The sequence below is a fragment of the Parus major genome, chromosome 2 (genome assembly GCF_001522545.3).
Source record: "Parus major isolate Abel chromosome 2, Parus_major1.1, whole genome shotgun sequence".
NCBI classification, from domain to species: domain Eukaryota; kingdom Metazoa; phylum Chordata; class Aves; order Passeriformes; family Paridae; genus Parus; species Parus major.
Genome location: NC_031769.1, coordinates 65843695 through 65860980, shown reverse-complemented (window position 1 = coordinate 65860980; position 17286 = coordinate 65843695). Strand labels below are relative to the sequence as shown.

General features: G+C 38.9%; 1 protein-coding gene across 7 annotated transcripts in view; it reads left to right on the top strand.

Moving 5' to 3' along the window:
• FARS2 (phenylalanyl-tRNA synthetase 2, mitochondrial) overlaps positions 1–17286 on the top strand; it is a 227890-nt gene that overhangs the window by 67450 nt on the left and 143154 nt on the right. For all 7 annotated transcript variants that reach the window (XM_033512093.1, XM_015617658.2, XM_015617659.2 and 4 more), the window contains one exon: positions 3962–4093. In XM_033512093.1, coding sequence (XP_033367984.1) covers positions 3962–4093 — 132 coding nt within the window. The remainder of the gene's footprint in view (positions 1–3961; positions 4094–17286) is intronic.

The window sequence follows — 17286 nt, the reverse complement described above, 5'->3', positions numbered from 1 at the left end:
TCATCTCTAAAAATAATCCTCACAGCAACAAAGAGAATTTCTGGTCAGTGAAGACCATCTGGGTCTCAGGCTTTGTTGCTTCTGTGCTGTAGTGTAGCAATAGGCTGCTTTAATGTGTTTGGCTTGTTCTTTTTTGCCTTTTCTTTCTTTTTCAGTGTTTTTGGTCAAGCCTATTCCATTATGAGACTCAATTAGGCTGGCACTTGTTTAGCTTAATATCTGATAGTGCATTACTTTTGAGTGCAATCTACGATCAATTCCTTACCTGGATTCAGTGTTCAGAAATAACAGTGATTATTCACTTATTTCCATACTGATCTGACATATAAGTTACTGTATTGGGTTTGCGTGGCAAGGTTTTGATAGCAGGGAGATGGCAGGGGTGGCTTCTGTGAGGAGCTGCCAGATGTTTGCTCCATGTCTGACAGAGCCAGTGCCAGCCAGCTCCAAGATGGACCCACTGCTGGCCAAAGCTGAGCCCATCAGTGATGGTAGCACCTCTGGGACAGTGCACTGTAAAAGGGAGAAAAAAACATCCTGCACAATTTGCAGCCAGGAAGAGGAATGAGAAGATGTGTGAGAAGCAGCCCTTCAGATACCTTTGTTGAGACACAAGGTCAGTGGAGAAGGAGGGAGAGGAGGTGCTCCAGGTGCCTGAGGTGAGATTCCCCAGAAGCCCAGGATGCAGACCATGGTAAAGCAGCTGTGCCCCTCCAGCCCATGGAGGTCCCTGGGGATACAGAGATCCACCTGCAGCCTATGGAGGACCCCATGCTGGAGCAGGTGAACTCCCAAAGAAGGGTGGGACCCTGTTGGAAACTTGTGCTGCAGCAGGCTTCTGGCAGGCCCTGTGGAGAGACCCATGCTGGAGCAGGTTCCTGAAGAGCTGCATGCTATTGAAGAGGCTCATGCTGGTGCAATTAATGAAGGACTTTCTTTGGTCGGCATGACTCCACCCTGGAGCAGGGGAAGACTCCCAGAGAAAATGAGGGATGAACTGTCCATAGCCCCTGTTTCCCATCCCCACTGCTGGTGAGGAGGAGGTAGAGATTTTGGGAGTGGAGTTGAGCCTGGAAGAAGGGAGGGATGGGGGAAGTTGTTTTCAAGAGTTAGTTTTTACTTCCCATTATCCAATATTATTATTATTCTATTTGACTGGTAATAAATACAACGAATTTTCCCAAGTCAAGTCTGTTTTGCCCATGACTGTAATTGGTGAGTGATCTCTTCCTGCCCTTATCTCGACCCATGTGCCTTTCATTGTACTTCCTATCCCTGGTCCAGTTGAGTAGGGGAGTGGTAGAGCAGCTTTGCTGGGAACATGGTGTTCAGCCAGAATCAGCACAATTATGAATGGACCTCTACCCACTGGAAGGACTCCCATGAACACTGTGAGGCTCTGAGCAGGTGTGTTTGTGTCTGTTAACACAAATAATTTCTCTGAATTGGAAAAGTTACGGAGTTTGTGTCTAGTGTTCTGGCCTCAATTAGATTCAGCATTGTGGTCTTGTAAGTGCCTGTTTTAAGACAAATATATGTCTCTTGGCCTCCTAAAATTTCTAGAAAAGATAAATTTTGCCAGTATTTCATAGGCTGTATGTGAAAAAATAAATTAAGCCAAATCAGGAAAATTACATAGTACTAGAGGAAGCCTAATCATCATAATCCTAAGTCCTGAGTGGTTTAATTTGCTGAGCGTAAGCAATGCTCTTTACTCCTTGGGAATATATTGAGCACAAAGACAATATTTTGTATCTAAATAATAAATGTACCCATTTATTCTGTGACACTCTATAGAAATACAGTTAATGTTGCCAAAGGCTGAGCACCCTCTGCTTTTCAGTAAAGTCTTCTAGAGCCAAAAGTCTGAAAGAACACTTGAATATAAACTACAGAGATATTCCCAAATGGCCTGGATACTGTATGAATAAAATTATTGTGGTATGTGGGATTAACTATTAATTTAGAGAACAGAATGAAGGTGAGAGTTGTTTTTTCATTGTGAATTTGTTTTGGTTCAGAATATTGTTTGTTTGCTTATTTGCATTTGAAACAGAAGTCTCTTAAGTACTGGTATGCATTAAAATGCAAAAATAAAAAGAGCTTTAAATTATTTTTTTTACCTCTTAAAATTTATTTTAATTAAGAACAAACAGCTGAGGAATCTTTTTTTTTCCCCAGAGCTTCACTTTTAAGTAATCAGAGGATTAATAAGAAATCATTATCTGAATGTTGTTACTGAACACAAGCTAGTTGAACAGTCAGTGTAGTTGCTACAGTTGCAAATTTTGCTAGCTAAATGAGAATATTTTATATGTGCATAGCCCAAGGATTAAAATGCCAAGATCAGGAAATTAAAAAAATGTTTTCTGCACACCATACTATTGTACACATGACTCTTTTCATCTCTGTATTTTTTATTGTCATGCAGACAAAAGAGAGTAATAAAGTAATTGCTGTAAGTCACCATACAATTGTGAATGAAACTATTGCAAATACCTCCAGTTTTCTGAGTTCCGTATATGCAATTAACAAAAGGCTTTTTCATTTCTCATATACTTTCCTGAGGTTGGTTTTTAGGAAAACAGACAAAATCTAGAAGTACCAGTCTGTTTGTTTTGAAACCTGCCTTGCCATTTGAAATTTCATAGCATCTAGAAAAGTTCCCTCTAACTATTACAAGGTATTTAATGTTTTGGCCATGCATGTACACCTTTCTTGTAATTTATTGTTTCAGTTTCTGTAGCCACATTTCATGTTTCAGAAGTAATCAATGAAGATCTAATTCTTGAGGCTACATAAAATATTTTTATTAGAAAAATTTCTAGTATGAATCATGCAATTTAATGTTTTACATTCCTTTTATGAAACAACCCCAAAAAAACTTGAAGATCAAACCAGGAATGCTAACAGTTACTGTCACCCACACTACCTTTGTAGTGATCCTTATTTTTGAAGCTGGACCCGTCTGGTTCTTAATGATCCTAACTCTGATTAGCATTTGGCTTAACTGAAGAGATGTATTTGGGGTTAAGGCATTAGCTTAGCTTACAGAATTTGCATTTCGCTTTTTAGTTTTTACTGTTCATGTTTCTGAGACTTCTTTCCTGACACCTGATGGTTAGGAAAAATTGTTTAGTGAAACAAAGCATCTGTAAATCATTAGAAGAACTAAAACTCATCAAATATAATGAGGGCTTTGACAGCAACTCTGCTTTTGGTAGCACTGACAACCTTGCCCTGTTCTGGCTGCGCTGCTCTGAGATACCCAGACTTCCCTTGCTCTGCACAATGGTATCTGCAGAGGTCCTGAGCTGGGGAGGATGGTGGGAATTACCAAGTGGGGCTTTTCCCTTACACATATCTACCGGGTCCAGAATGCTCTGTGTGTGTGTTGCATATCTTAATAATGTGCAATTCTGCGAAAATATATTTCTATTTGTGTATATTAATCTCTATTTTTAACTTTCATTTTTAAACATATACAGAGAGACTAGCTCTGTATTTTAATTAAGTTTTGATGAAAAAAAATTACTTGCCTAGACTATCTATAAAATACTAAGTAAAAATTAAAGACTTTGCTAGCTTTTCCTGTGAGAAGCAGTTAGTCATTTCCTGGTGCAAAGAATAACGAAATTACTGACTTTCCCATTATCTTGGCTCATTTTTGTTCGATGCCAGGTGGTTGCTAGAGTTTGACAAATGATTGATTTGGTTTCAAAGGGTGCTTGAATTGCACAAAGCATTTTTCATATTAGAAAAGACATGGCCATTTTTTTCCACAGGTTTTTAGATTTATCACCTCGCACAAGTGTTGTAAATTAGTTTGTTTGCTATTTATTTTCCTGGATTGCTGTAATTCATGTCATTAGTTGAAGGGCAAGTTTTACAGATGGTTGGAGGGATGGCCTTCTACGCATACACCCTTTCATATTTATTTGTTTTTTAAACACTACTACAGGACTGCAAGTCAGATGGGTAGATTGCTACTTCCCATTTACTCACCCTTCCTTTGAGATGGAGATCAACTTCCAAGGAGAATGGATGGAGGTCCTGGGCTGCGGGGTGATGGAGCAGCAGCTTGTTAACTCAGGTACTGAAACTCCTTTACTTCATTGACATCTCTGTTAGCGAACACTTCCAGCGCAATCAGCTTCACAGCCTGGAATGCCCCCTTCTACCCTGGTGAGCACAGACATCCCTGCGTGGCAGCTGCCACAAATACTCCTCAGGTGGAATGCAGCCCTTGCATGCTGTGATTTGAGAGTAGCAACTGAGCAAGTGACCTGAAGCCTGCAAACAGAAGGCTTGCCTTTTATTTTGTGCAGTAAGGAGACAGACAGATGTCAGCTTTAAAAGAAAGCCTGCAAGTTAAGGTGTGCGTTGTTTTTTTTTCTTTCCCAAGAGATGTCAAGTGCATTCTTAGTAAGGACTTAAAAGTATCAATAGCAAATAACATCCCTTGATATTTGGAATATCAAAATACTCCTCTGTATCTAAAGCATGGAAAGAGGCATGTGATATCTTTCATATTGCAATTCGGTTGCTGGGCAAATGGTGGGTAGCTTTTTTTCTTTTGTTTTGTCTCTTTTCTCCTCAGGCTGGTTATTTATGAGGCTGTAAATTGCATTAAAAGCAACATCATTTACTTTAATTGAAATTATTACAGAGCAATGTCACCTGACCATTTTGCTTTCTAAAACTGACACAGAAGTATTAAAGAAGGAGAGGAGAATTTGTTGGATTTTTTTCTAATTATTTTTTATATGGAGAATTTTGCATGCTTGCTTTTTCATTTATTGAGGATAGGCAATTTTTAGTAAGCACAGGAAGGTCTACATGTGCTCAGTCTTGTGTTGTTCAGTGTCTTCCTAATACTGTTTATTAAGTACATGAGCCTTTTGGAATACGATCTGTTTAATTCCAGCAAGTGGGCTTTCAGATAGCCAATGTAACAGTTTATTTTTTCCCATTGGTTTGCTAAGCTGTTGTTGTATTTTCATGTGCTCTGAAATCTTCCTCTTGAAGACCAAGTATGATAACTACAAATTACTTAATTTTGGCACCATTTACTTGGCACAGCTTGTTTTCCTTAAAGTTTGCTTGCATTTTAATGTGATAATTTTCCTTTTGGAAAGATATCCTCTTCCAGAGTTTCCCCCACAATGAATTAATGATTTATGCTAATGTTCTCTCAGGTTATTATCTTCATAGTGTGGTAAATACAATACAGCTTCTAATCAGTTTCGGAAGTGAAAGACTGCTGTGTAATATTGTTTCCATTAGATATAACACATCAGTGTCCAGGCTTTATGCTTCAAAAGCTTTTATGTTGCTCAGCTCTTATGATTAGGATCCTCTAATGGGTGTGAAAAGAGCTAAACTGTGTCTCAGAACAATTACTGTATACATTTTTGAGTGTGTGAATGGAGGTACATGAAACACCAGAGGTTTCTACAGCACTTTTTGGTTTTTTTAGCTTTCTCATGCGTGGGCTTCCATAGCACTTTCTCACCCTTGAAATTTCACATTTTTTAAATGTTAGACCAGATCAGGATTTTCCAAGGGAGAACAACCAGCCATATTCTTAGTCATTCTCTGGGTAATGGATCCAGTCTTCTGGACCATTCAGATTTTCCATGTTAGCAGCAAGCAAGGTTTCTGTTGTCTTGGTGTGTAGGTAAGCAAGTATAATTCAGTAAAGTCTGCAAGTACCTTCTTCATTAAATCAAATCTAGCTATTGTTTATTTTTTAAGAGTTGTTTGCATTCAGGAAAATCTAGAACAACAAAAAAAGAAAAATATGGTGTTATTTACAATTTTCTAACAGTGATAGTATTTCTAACTGATATTATTTTAAAAGAAAAACAAAAATCCCATTACGGTGCTTTTATGTAATCATTAAAAAAAATATGCAGAACTCCAAAGATGCAATGAATTGTAAGGGATGATGTTACATGTTCCCCTAAGGCTGATGGTGTTTAACTTCCTGGTTTTGTGTGCTATCTTTTTCATCTTTATACCTAAATATATAACTTTAATAGGAGTGCTGTGTATGAATTTCAATAGAAAGAAAAGGGGTTTTGTTCTGGTTAATCCTGGGAAAAATACAGAAACTCTGCAATATATTAGAAAGTACTCTCAGTTTCAGGTTCATGATGAGTATACAAGGAAATTTTGTGGTTCAGTAGAGCTAATTTCAATTAACAGCAGCCATGGTATGTATTTCTGTACTTCAAGAGTTTGTTATCAAAGACTTGCAAAGCTGGTGTTCATTGGTAGGTGCCCAAGTTCCAAGTCTTTATGGAGTTGTACAATTCAAACCTTTGAATACAGGACGTTGCTTGCTCAGAGGCTGTGATCACTTAGTGTTGCTTAGTAACTGTGAAATTGGAAGCAGTTAGGGTGTGATCCTTTGCTGATGGAAATCAATGGCAATGTTCTCAGTGCTCACTGTTGCAGAATATGTTAACTGAGGACGGAAGCAAGTATATTGAACTAAAGTTTACCTCAAAACCATGAGGTTATAAGCCAAATAATTTAAAAATAAAATCAAACCCAAACACTTTCCTCCCTACCCCAAAACAAGCCCAAACCCATAAACAAACAACAAAAAGAAGATAATTCCGTAATTTTTTGGTAAGACTTCTCATGGTATACGATATAACTCTCCTGAGGTATGCAATAAAATTATGTAAGGGTGACACACCATATCCAACCTCAAATCCAAGGCAATTGCTATATCATGGTGACTTCCCAAGCCAGTGCCTACAGGTAAGTAGAACAGACATGGTTATACTGATCCTTCCCTGATACGCTCCCGCAGCTGTGTGTTTCCTGAGCTGAAAACGGTACATTTGCTTTCAGTAGTCACTATGGAATTTTCTTCCATTCATTTGTTGAAATATTTGAGACCAGTACTCTCTGTAATGTCTTAAATTGACCAACTTGAATGAGGAATCACTGCTTTCTTGTTCGGACCAACAACTTAGAGATACAGTTAGAGCTCTTCTGTCATGCCAGAAGAGTTAGTGAGTGTCTCTTTCTTCTTCCTTGTTTAAGCCACTCAGTATTTGTTTAGATTTCAGTTGTGGGTCTTGTCACTGACTTTTTTCCAAGCCAAAGATTACTGGTCAGACAGTCCCTCCCTACATGAGAACCTTGAATCATGATCACTCCTGTGTGCATCTTCTCCAGGCTTCTTTTTTTCCTTTTCTTATAATTCTTAATATTAATTTTGCTGTGTTGACCTTTAATGAGCCTTGAGTTGAAAAAGAAGGGGAGGTTTTGGGATGATGACTGCTGCAGATGATGGCTTTTGATTGTTCACTGATGGTTGAAGCATCCTGGCATACAGCCAGACATTTAGCTCTGGGGAGCAGCTCAGGTTTAGGTCTCATTTCCTAAAATCATGAATTATGAAGGCTGTATTTAGGGTACCAGTAAGAGGAATTGGTAGAACTTGGCTGCTGTATGCAGATTTTTCTACCTTTTACCTCAGAAATTAACAGTGATACTTACAGGCTTACAAAACTGATTTTATTTATTTATGGGTTTTTAAAAATGTTATTTTTTATTGTAAGCTTAAAATGAGTAGGGAATGGTGTAGGGGTTTGGAAGAGGAGATGTCAGCTGAATTTTTAGCAAGGGTAGTTGTCCTAGTTTCTTGTTAATTTTGTGAGTATTTCTAATAGAGGAAATATTGCTAACCCTGTCTAAACATCTTCATGAATACTTTTGAACATGACAAAAGGAGTTTGTCATAAGTTCTTCAAATCATTGGTTTTGTTTTAAAAGGTGGAAGGTTGTTTGCCACGTAACCTGATTCTTGAAGTGTAAGTCTTTGCCATTTGGAAACCCTTTTACTGATCAATTGCAGGATTTATTCCCAAAATTCAAATAGTACTAGGCCCAGGGCTGCCACCTTCAGCCAAATGCAAATCTTAACATGTAGAACTTCTTTGACTTCAATACTGCAGTAAATAAATCTTTCTATTTCTTTATTCATCTATTGAAGTTCATCAAAATTGCTCTTTGAGTGGAAGTAACAACTTTAAAGTTCTTAACTAGTCCACTTTTTTGTTGTGGCAATAGGATTATCAGTCTGGACAGTTCTCAATGGGTAGCAGGTTAAAAGAAGAATTATGTCAATGTTACCTTCCATGTAGGCACAGGACTTTTTTAAAATTTTTGAATATGTTCTTAAATGAAATATTAGTTATGTGTGAGTTAGGTTCATATATCAAGCAGCAGGAGGTATTTTGGAGAAGGGAAAATCTAATCTCTTTCTTCTATCAGTTTTTTTTTTCCTGCTCAGCTCTTGTCTGGTAAATTACATTAAAATGTTTGAGCAGATGGTGCATGTGGCTTCAGTCGTGTGCTGGCCCATGTTCTGTCTTTGCTAACAGCTCTCCATGGGGACCTTGAAATAGTTAATGCTGTATGTGTTTGTATGGATGTAGTGTAGAAGGGTAAATATAATACATTTAAAATTCATGCCTGAAACCCTTCAAGGTGAAATTAAAGTTACAGAGGTATTGGTGTATCGAGCATCTGGAGCCTCCCAAGGACATGAGGTAAAACTGTTGGATGGACTGGTTCTTCCCACAGGAGCATCCAAAAGTGATTTTAATCTGCTGCATAAGCTTCCCAGCTCCTCATCCCAAATCTCTCAGATCACTGTCTGTCTCCTGTACAACCACACTACTGCAGTATCTTGGCTCTCCCAACCCTTCTTCCTGTGCTAGCTCCCCTGAGAGCACTCTGAGATTGCGGTGTCGTCATTCCTCGCTTTGGGCTGGAACTGAAGCACACCAGAGACTGACATGCATGCACACTGCAGACAAAGAGTGCAGCTGCCTTAGTTAAAGTGAGCTTTCCTACTGTCCTTATAAACACAATAGAGAATGAGAGTCTTCCAGTCAGATGGAAGCTTCCTTTTGAATGTGTGGAGCTTTTTGGATCAATTTGCTGGGTGGCCTCTTTCTATGTCTGACTTCAGGGGAAGCAGAGTCTCCCAATTTAGGCAGGTACCTGAAGGTAAAGTGAGTATCTCATGAAGATACAGTGTCTTAGATGAAATAAAATTAATGGGAAATTAGGAAGCATTTGAGTTTTATTGACTTCAAAAGGGTTGTCTGTTGAAGAAAGTGAGATTGAATCCAAGTTTTGTATCTCAGCTCCTGGGTCAACTTTGTCTCCCTCAATCCTAGTGATTTACATTTGCACATATATACGTTCATATATGTGTGAATATGTATAAAAGCAAATAAATACAGAATGAGACAAATCAAATTGATGACTAATTGAACACAGAGTGGGGCACATTTGGCCTGTTTTAATTTTGGTGTGTGGTTTTCTACACACGCACAGACGCACACACAGTGTAAATCAGAAAAACTGATTGTCACATCTGACTAAGTTGAGAGACCTTCCACTGAGCTGGCAGCCACTGAAATTTTGCGTTGCTCAAACACGGTGCTGGTGTGGAGTTGTGGGCTTTTAGAGAAAAATGTGATTGAATTTTTATCTCTGTTCTTCAGATGTCACACAGACACCCACAAATGTATGGATGTGGCACATCCAGAGATGCGTGTACCTAAGACTCTGCTGATCAGTTTATAAGGGAATAAGTAATAGAGCAGAAGACCTGATTTTCTCTGAAAATCTATGGTGTTCCACCCTGTCTGTGTGAGGAGAGAAGCTGTGATTGTAGTCACCTGGCTGACTACCCACAAAACATGTACTTGACTTTTAAATATTTTGTATACAAAGACCCAGTCATGTAAGTTGAGGAGCGTGGAGTGGCAATTAGGTGTTCTTAGTTGACTACCACATCTCTTGACTGTAAAGGAGTCATCTATAGCAAGTGACAGCAGAATTATTGGCCACTTCCTTAGCAACTTCAGATTAACAATTAGTGCCTCCCTCCTTTGTGACTGCAAACGTAACTGGTGGTTCGCTAAGCATCCCTGTCCTGCAAAGGGGGTGGATACAGTGCTACTACATATTTACACATAAGCTGAGCTGTAGCTTGGGATTTAAATTCTGGCAGGATTAGATCTGGACTCTTAGGACTTTAGAGATTCAAGTTTCTAAATAGCATGTATTTTAAGATTGGGATGGCACTTATATAGAAAAGTTATTTCTAGTAACTTCTTTCTACTCAAAGAAGAAAGTGATGGAGAGTTTATTTCTTGTGTTAGTATGGAGATTGCTTTTTGGGGTTGAGTTTATTTAGGTTTCTTTTGAACTGACTGGAAGGAAGTCCAAGTCTTGCCTCGATAAGTAATCCAAAACACAGAAATGAGTTATACAGAGGTGATGCTCATGTCAATCAAAGGGTGCATTATTTTATTTGTTATTTGTTTCCCTGGTTCTGTTATCTCTTGACTACACCATCAGGTCTGATGTGTGTATTGTGTTATAAAGTTAAATCTTGCCTCTGCCCTTCCCTTTTCCTTGTCGAGATAATTTGCCTGTTGTCTTCTGCTTCATTTACATCTCTATTTTTAAAGCTGTTTTTTCATCAAGTTTTTCATACAGAAGGAATACATAAAATTTTTGAAATGTTGCTTTCTCTGATTTTATTACCTTTGACAGATTCATTATCTGTGTTAAAGCTGGGATTCTTCAAAAGAATTAATGTAAGCTTGCTTCCAATCTGTAGTGTTTGTGTATATTGAAGAAATACAGTATTCCATTTTATGACAATTCTATTATACCTATTCCTGGGAAATGTGTTATTTGTTTACAGGGATATCTCGTGGAAGAAAAAGTATAGGATTGATTCTTGGAAGTAAGTAGTTATTATAAAACTTGGATGGCCATTTGAGTTTGTGGTTTTATATGATTTTACTATCTTAGTGTTAAGAGTAGTAATGCCAGTAGATTCAGAGGGTAATTTCCCTTTTGAGGTGCAAGATTACATTTTTAGTTGGAATAGAAGTTCCTTATCTTCATAATTTAATAAACTATGTTGTCTTAATGCTTCATTTTCTCCTGCACACAAATGCGTGTGACAAAGGGTTAACTCAGTCTAACACAAACTTTGAAATCAACAGGAATGTTTATTTGACTGAGCGGCACATCTTTCCATTAAGTGGATAAGAGTTCCCCTCAACATATGTGAGGCCTGTTTTAGTGCATCTGAAATCTAGGAAAGAAAAAAAGAGATAAAAGCAGTTGCACCTTCCAAAGTTTCTGTTGCCTTTGAAGCAGTTTGCCCATGTGTATGTATTGCTTCTCCTTCCCTTAAGTTTTTTAATCAAAGGTAAATTAAAGGTTTAGTAATTCACCCTGATTTGTCTCCTTGGGATTCTGCAGGAGGACTAGAGCACCACACACAAGAGAAGGCTAAATAATGATGAATATAGTTTATTAAACAGTTCCCAAGTACAAGAAAGTGGTACTCTGAGAAACCTTGAAGAGCAACAATTTATGGCACAGAAATGGTGTTTCTCTTGATTTTATTTATGCAAATGAAAATACATCTAAATAGTAGTATTGAATTACTACGCTGTTATATGGTGAATGCTGAATGTTTTTAATCAGACAGGAGTTGGTTCAGTGAGCCTAATATAATTCCTCATCAGGCTAGGATACCCTCTGGGTGTTTTTGTTGCATTGCAATATTCATTTCTGCTGTTCCCAGGACATTTCCCAGGACTACCCAGAGAAGGCTGGAGAAGAGATTTTACAGGCATGTTTCTAACAGTTTCTGACTCTGATGAAGCTCAGTTGAGAAAGATTCAGTTCGGCTGATATTAGATCAAGCATTTTAGGAAGTATTTTTCTTCTCTAGATTGCAATTTCAATCTTGATTTCTCCTTTTTGGAGGGAGGAGCTTTTGTTAGGATACTTCTGTTGTGTCTCATTTCTTGTCTTCGAGGTTGGTAGTTGATGAAAGGAATGAGTGAACACCGGTCTCCTGCTGAAGCTGAACATACACCTCTTCCCCCTCTCTGCTCTGCAGGTGTACTAAGAGTATAGCAAACCAGTGGCAATGTGTGTGGGTGGTCAGCCTTTGGAATTCCATGCCATTTAGCAGAGAGATGAGTGAGGCTCATGTCTTTAGAGGACAAGGGGCGGAGAAGGGAAAACCCAAGCATGTCATGTAGTTGAGAGAGAGAGAGTGGCTGCTTTCTAATGCTGGCAGCCTGGCGGTGGCAGCAGTCCAGGCTGAGCCAGTGGTACCAGCCTCTCATGGCTCATTCCGGCTGGAGTCTGAGAAGATTGGATTGCCCAGCTGTCCATGTGCCAGTGCATACTGATCCACTGCTGACCACGTGGGTGAGCCTTGGCTGGGGACCACTGTTTGAATTGCATGTGAGCAAACAGAACAGCTCAAGAGCCAGGGTTGAGCCACTGCTCCTCTGCCATAACTGCCTGCCAACAGAAGAACCTTGCGTGGTGTTATAAACTCTAGCTTTGTAGAAATACATGTCAGCACCACTGGTGCCATTTCTGCTTGTATTACAAAGACTACCTTAGCTTCAGTTTTTCTTGGGCTTCATGTTCAGACACCCAGATTTACTTTCCTGGTCAGCATTCATAAACAGGAAGTGTCTACAAGCAGTTGAGAGGATAAAATCTACAACACATGAATAAAAAGGTGTTCAGAAAGTGATAATGCTGTGATGGATAAACATTTTTCCAGAAGGAAGAAAAGAATCTAGATGAGATTTGACACTTCCATGCTGCTGGAAGGCAACTGCAGCACAGCTACAGAGAGGAGACAGCCCATTCCAGGCAGTACATCAGCTAATTTGGGGCGGGATTTGCTGATGTACCTGAAACAAATCAGGTAAAAATGTCAGCCTTTATTAACACTTTTCCCCCATGTAAATAACTTCACAGATTTCTAATAGATATTAAAGCAATATCTTTTCCCAGAGCAGAATGGATGTCATAAATTATGTATTCTGATTACTATGAAATGAGCATGAGTAATAAGTTTGATCCTAAATACCACAGCAGAGTTTGAGGAAACTTTTGTATGTAGCAACAAATGGAATTTAATAGGTAATCATGGAAGTCACCTTGTGCCTATTTTCTTTTTTGGCCAGATGGAGAGTGGAGGGAGGAAAGTGCTTGTTTATTTCCTTGCTTTTGAGATCATTTGGATTAGTTAAAAACTTTATCTGAATATTTTAAAATCTAGGCAACTTCTGTATTCTCTGGGTGAAAATGTTTGCTTTGTAAAAAAAGAGTAGGAAAAAAAAAAATCCTGATAAAAAGCCCATAAACTGGTGGCTGCAGTTTTATAGCTGTTCAACTCCTCACCCTGAAATGCCTTTTATTTCTACTTGATCTTAAAATTGTGGAGAGACAGAGAAAAGTAACAAAACAATGTTTTCCAGTCCTGAAGTTGCTCATTCAAAAGTTCTTCTTTATTCTAATGACAGAGATTCTCACCAACATAGTAATTCAGAGCTTTTTCTGGGTTTTTTTGGTTTTTTGGGGTTTTTTTTGGTTTTTTTAATAAAAGTAGATTTACTGGGTTTCTTTTAGAGCAGTGATTGATGTGAAATAGCAAGTGGGGATTATAAGAGAAGAAATGTTAGTAGGATCTGTTTAAATAAAGCAAGAGACTCCAGCTAGGGCTTTCACTGTACTGGCTGAAAAGTATTTAGATAATGAATTATTCCAAAAGAAGAAGTACAATGAGGAGAATCCTTTTCTCATATTAGTTCAGACTTGCTTAGCATGTTTCAAAAGTGATGGTCAAAGATAAACTCCTGACTGGGACTCCTTTTTTCATCTAGGGGAAATATAGTCTTAATGCAATACTATTGCATTGTGCACAGCAAAAACTGTAATTTCCAGGATATCTCTGCTATTGTATTTGAACTCATCATATGACAAGAAAGACAGGAGCAGAATTACTCACTTTTCCAAGTTCTAATTTGCTTTATAGTCTTATTGAATAAAAGCTGGTGATCTTACAAAGAAAACTGTACATTACCTGTATTGCCACTTGCTGCTGCTATCTTTATTCATAAGTGGTGACAGTTCATGTTATACAGGAGAGTTCATTTTCTTTAGGGTTCTTTGTTTGCAAGATTGTTCTGTGCCTCTCTCATAGTTATTTATTTGTCTGGTTCCTCATGCAGTATGAAGTTCTGGCCATGTTCAGAGGAGGTATAATAACTGAATTGCAGGTTTTGCATATCATGGGCACATGAGCAATAGGAACAAAGAAAATGAAAATTTGCTAGAGCCACTCCAGAGCAGGAAGCTGGAGCTCACTTAAGCCATATGAAGATACACTTGTGCACTAGTTTTAAACAAAAGGTGCTGTGGCTACATTACTCTCAGCTTTCACACATCACTAGTGAAGTGGAGCAGACTGTGCATAAGTAGTTGCTATATTCTGCATATGGCTGATTGGAGGAGCTGTTAGCAAACATTAGAAAAATGTTGTAGCATCCTAAGTGGATACCCAAGGTTGTTCTGTGCCATATATGTGGTTTTATAATCGTACCCAGGTGATGAGAGTGATGCCCTGTTGACAATCTGCATTGCTTTAAATGTGACCCTATGAGCCGCTGTCCTAGTGGGACAAGGAGCAAACTGCTTTTTTGTTTTGGCAGCATGTGATGCTGAGCAGACTGGTTTCTAGCTCAAAAAAAGTATAATTTGTGCTGTTTCTGTTTCTATGCAGTTAGTCAATACAAAATGATCTCAGTAGATGGAAGCCTGTATATCCTGGGGTGGAGCGAAAGAAGCACTCGATATGTGTGACTGTAATTCAGTGAACAGAAAATACAGTGAGTTTTGTGGTGCCCCGTCAGTAGTTCTGTATGTCATCTTTGTGGCTGTCACAGGAACACTAAGTCTTAAAAACAGGAGAGGGGAGAGTAGGAAAGTGTGCAAGATCATCAGTGGGCATTAACATGACTGATGGCTGATTTTATTTTTTTTTTAGTAATTGTTATGTTATACAACTTTCATAAACACTTGTGCTGCCCTGGAATTTTGACCATATACTTTGAAGGAAATGTTATTTAAAAACAAGAGGGAGTGCAATTAGAAGATGAGATATATAGAAATTTGGGTCCTCTTACACCAAGCATAAGAGCACTTGCAATAGTAGTACAACCAGTCATTTCCTCTGTGGCTGCTTTGATGTTGAACAGAAAATGTTCTCCCGTTCTTTCCTCTTCTTCATGGATCAATAATTAAATTAAAAAAATTTTAACAACCCTCAGAGCCCTGTCTCATTCTGGTGTTCTTCATTAAATTGACCATTGGGTTTTTCAGAGGAAGGGAAAGAACAGCAGCCACTTAGAGCAGGCATTCCCAGAGCTTGAGATCATGATGGCTTTGTTTTTGTAGATTAAATTAATATGACAATTCTTAGAGGTAGAAACTCAGTTGCAATAATAAAAAAAATGTGCACCCTTCACTTATTTTCAACAGACAGTCTCCTGTCGTCTTTCTATGATACCTGCAGGTGTGATACTCAGCAGTAAGAGAAGATCATTAATTCTTTCCTTGAAAGGCTCAATTTTAAAAAAGCTAGTGTCCCCCTACAATGACCTTCTTGCTGCCTTATGATACTCTGCAGGAAGAGAAAATCAGCAACTTTTTCCTTGAAAGGCTCAATTTGAAAAGCTAGAGTTCTCCTACAGCGACCTTTTTGCTGCTTTACTCCCATCTCCCTTTCATTATTTCTGTTCTCCTGGGGCTTGAAGAAAAATGCATACACCTTAAGTTAGGGAAAAGCTCTGTGATGGTATAGTTCACAGGTGGAGTTTAAGGAAGGTGAACTAAGGGACACTGAATCTGTAATTTCTTTTATGCGTTCCACACATTTGTGCAATACAGAGCTGGAAGGGCCTTCCCAGGCTCCCTGGAGACACCCAAAAGGCTTCATAGCAGAAGAGAGTAATTGCAGCAAGTATGCTGCCATCTGAAGGACAGCCCCAAGAAGATCTTCAAACCACAGCTGAGGAAACTGTGTCAAGGAAGTTTGACAGCAGGGAAGATGCCTGCATGAGCTCATCAGCTCTCTTCTCCAGTCCTTGTGGAAGTCTTGTGCAAGACAGTGAGTTTTGAGGGCTAGGATTTGTTTCAGGCATTGCTTTACTTCTGGTTCTGGCCTTATGGCTTGAACCTTAAAGGTGTTTGACAGGTGATTGAAGGCCTCTGTTGACAATCTGTGGCCTGATCCACTGACTTTGATTTTCTTGCTCAACTGTTCTTGTAGAATGACAGTTTTGTTTTGGGTAATCCAGTGTATAGACATGCTTTCCATGTCTGCAGAGGTGTGAGATGATGCTGAGGCCTTGCTATAGGACAGGCAAAAAGCATGAGGAAGAGTCAGTCTGAGGGTAAGGGTGGGATTAGAGTAAAATGCTATGTTAGGAATAAGTATGAGAAACAGCACTGGTGAAAATGGGTAATAAGAAAGATGCAGTAGCTGTTTCTTGGCAGCTGAAGTTTAAGACACAGTAGCAACCAGAACTGAGAAAATGTTTGAGGAATCACAGTCTCTCTGTTTGGGTGGTTTTTTTCTAAATGAAATTTTGGGGGTTTTGGTTTTGTTCTGATACAGATGTCATCTGAAAAACCTCAAGCTAAAGCTGTAAAGTTTAATGGCTTAGAAGGGATATATTTTCCCAAGACCTTGCATGCCTCTTCCACAACCCTTTAATTTTATTAGACTGCAGTCTTCCTGCAGTGGAGTCCTACCTTATTGAAAACTTCTCAAACCTACTGTTGGTCATCATGCAAATCCCCTTACAACACGATACTTCAGACCCAAGCCAGATTTGGAATACCTGTAGGTGCCATAGATTTGAGAAAGCAGTAACATATAGACCTGCTAGCAGTGTGTCTTCCTCAGCTGCTGAAGTGCATCCATCTGAAACCTCTGTTTGATGAACTGATTGGAGTTTTCTTTGGTTGGGTGTTTTGTTGGGGTTTTGTTTGCTTTTTAAGGCATGTGGGGAAAACATAATGGAGAGGAACACCGCTTCTGACTATTCTCAGTGACAGAGATGTGGCCAGTCTTTGTTCTCCTGCTTAGATGCCCTCTGTTGGACAATAATAAAATTGGTGCTCCTGTGTAGCAATTCTCAGCAGCATGCCTTTTTATAAAAGCTATATTATCAGGCACATTTTACAGAAAGTGAAATTGTGACGCTACTCAATTTAGTGACTTGTCCCAGGTCACCTTGCAACACACTCAGAGAGAGGCTGGCCCTCCTCAGTTGTTGTCGTCAGTAAGGGCAACATTACTGCTACCTTGTCATGTTCCACTTGAAAGGTAACTCTGCA